At 38.8% G+C, this 1,677-nt stretch overlaps 1 protein-coding gene across 2 annotated transcripts in view; it reads left to right on the top strand.

Annotated features, from left to right (window-relative positions):
* The window catches only part of LOC107104876 (N-acylneuraminate cytidylyltransferase-like), a 17,360-nt gene extending 15,802 nt beyond the window's left edge, over positions 1-1,558 (top strand). For both annotated transcript variants that reach the window (XM_015404994.1, XM_015404993.1), the window contains 4 exons: positions 563-699; positions 793-887; positions 1,103-1,262; positions 1,344-1,558. In XM_015404994.1, the coding sequence (XP_015260480.1) occupies positions 563-699; positions 793-887; positions 1,103-1,262; positions 1,344-1,541 (590 nt within the window). In that variant the 3' untranslated portion in view covers positions 1,542-1,558. The remainder of the gene's footprint in view (positions 1-562; positions 700-792; positions 888-1,102; positions 1,263-1,343) is intronic.
* The last annotated feature ends 119 nt before the right edge of the window (positions 1,559-1,677 follow it).

The raw sequence follows: 1,677 nt of genomic DNA, 5'->3' as shown, positions 1-1,677 counted from the left end.
TGCAATATGAAACTTTGTTTAGTACAGCTTTTCAGACAGTAAATCAAACATTTCAATTCCATAAAGTGCACCAGTGATCAAATGTAAACAGAGTGAGAGAAAAAAACATGGTGCAAAAAAACACATTTATATGGCAGATCAGAGCACTAATACATATGGTGTAAATATGCAGTGTTTTGGTTTGGTGTTATCAGTGTAATACAGAGTTTTTTCCAAAAGTTCAGCAGTCTGATGGCAGGGGGGAAGAAACTGTTGCAAAATCTGCTGGACCTCCATCGAATGCTGCAAAGTCTCTTCCCAGAGGGCATTTTGTTGATGTAATAAACTGTTTTCTTTTTTCCTTAGATAGAAAACTTTGAATTGATTTGACTGTATGGTCTGGTTGAATTGTAAAGTGCCTTGAGATGATGTATGTTGTGAATTGGCGATATATAAATAAACTGAATTTAATTGAATGTCTCAGGTTAATAAATAAGGGTTTAGGCTTTTTGTCCACCTTAGAGTGCGTATGTAGTACCAAAGCTTCCTAAGGACCAAACTAATGGATCCTTTCTTCTGTCAGGTGGTGAATACACTGAGCCAATAAATCTGATTCCTGCAAAGCGTCCCCGGCGACAGGATTGGGATGGAGAGCTGTATGAGAATGGCTCATTTTACATTGGGACCAGGGACCTCATCCTAAAAGAAAATTCAACGCAGGTAATTCAACAGTATTACTAACTTCCTACAGTAGACAATGAGGTCCTTTCTTAGTTTGCATAGACTCTGATGTTCATGTTGGTGTCTGTTTAGGGCAGGAAGGTGGCCTATTTTGAGATGGAGCCGGAGCACAGCGTGGACATAGATGTGGACATTGATTGGCCGGTGGCGGAGGAGAGAGTTCTCAGGTAAGACTGACCTTAGAAATATTAAACCGAGTCAATTATAAATGTTTTCCTCTCACGAAAACAAGGTATAAGATATTAGTGATTAGAAATATCATAAAACATTTATATTAAAATGTTGAAAAATGCAAGCAAGATGTGAAAAACTGGAATCGTCATAAGATAGGAAGTGACAAACAGCTTTATAAGTTTTGTTTTTTCTTTCCTTCTTCCTACAGATTTGGTTACTTTGGTAGAGGAGTGTCTTTAATGTTCTGTAGGGTTTCCAGATGTTTGACAGATGGGAGGGTGTTTCTGTCTGCATCTGGAGAGGACATGGTGTCTATCCAAACTAAAGACACAACAGGGCTGAGGATGCTGCAGAACGATGGCGTGGAGGTTTGGATTTCTCAGGTGTTTGAAAATTGTTGGAAGATCATTCACCAAACATGGAAAAAAAAGAAAACCTCTGATGTTTAGGTGGTGCTGCTGATCTCCAATGAAGACCCTGTGACCCAATCAATGGCTGAGAAACTGAAGAAGGTGATGGGCTGTGAGGTTATGGACGTTGGGGACGATCCACTGAAGGATGTGCAGTCAGTAGTGGAGCAGAAGAGACTCGACTGGAAGGATGTGGCCTACATGGGTAAGGAAGTGTCTTTTAGTTGGTTTAGCTGATGAATATTATATTTTAATGATGCATGTATGTAGAGAACATATTTCATTATATACTATAATCAGAGATGGGAAGTAACGAAGTACAAATACTTTATTACTGTACTCAAGTAGATTTTTCTGATATTTTTACTTTACT

This window comes from Cyprinodon variegatus, unplaced genomic scaffold, assembly GCF_000732505.1.
Source record: "Cyprinodon variegatus isolate N-32 unplaced genomic scaffold, C_variegatus-1.0 Scaffold1932, whole genome shotgun sequence".
NCBI classification, from domain to species: domain Eukaryota; kingdom Metazoa; phylum Chordata; class Actinopteri; order Cyprinodontiformes; family Cyprinodontidae; genus Cyprinodon; species Cyprinodon variegatus.
This window is presented reverse-complemented; position numbering and strand designations above follow the sequence as displayed.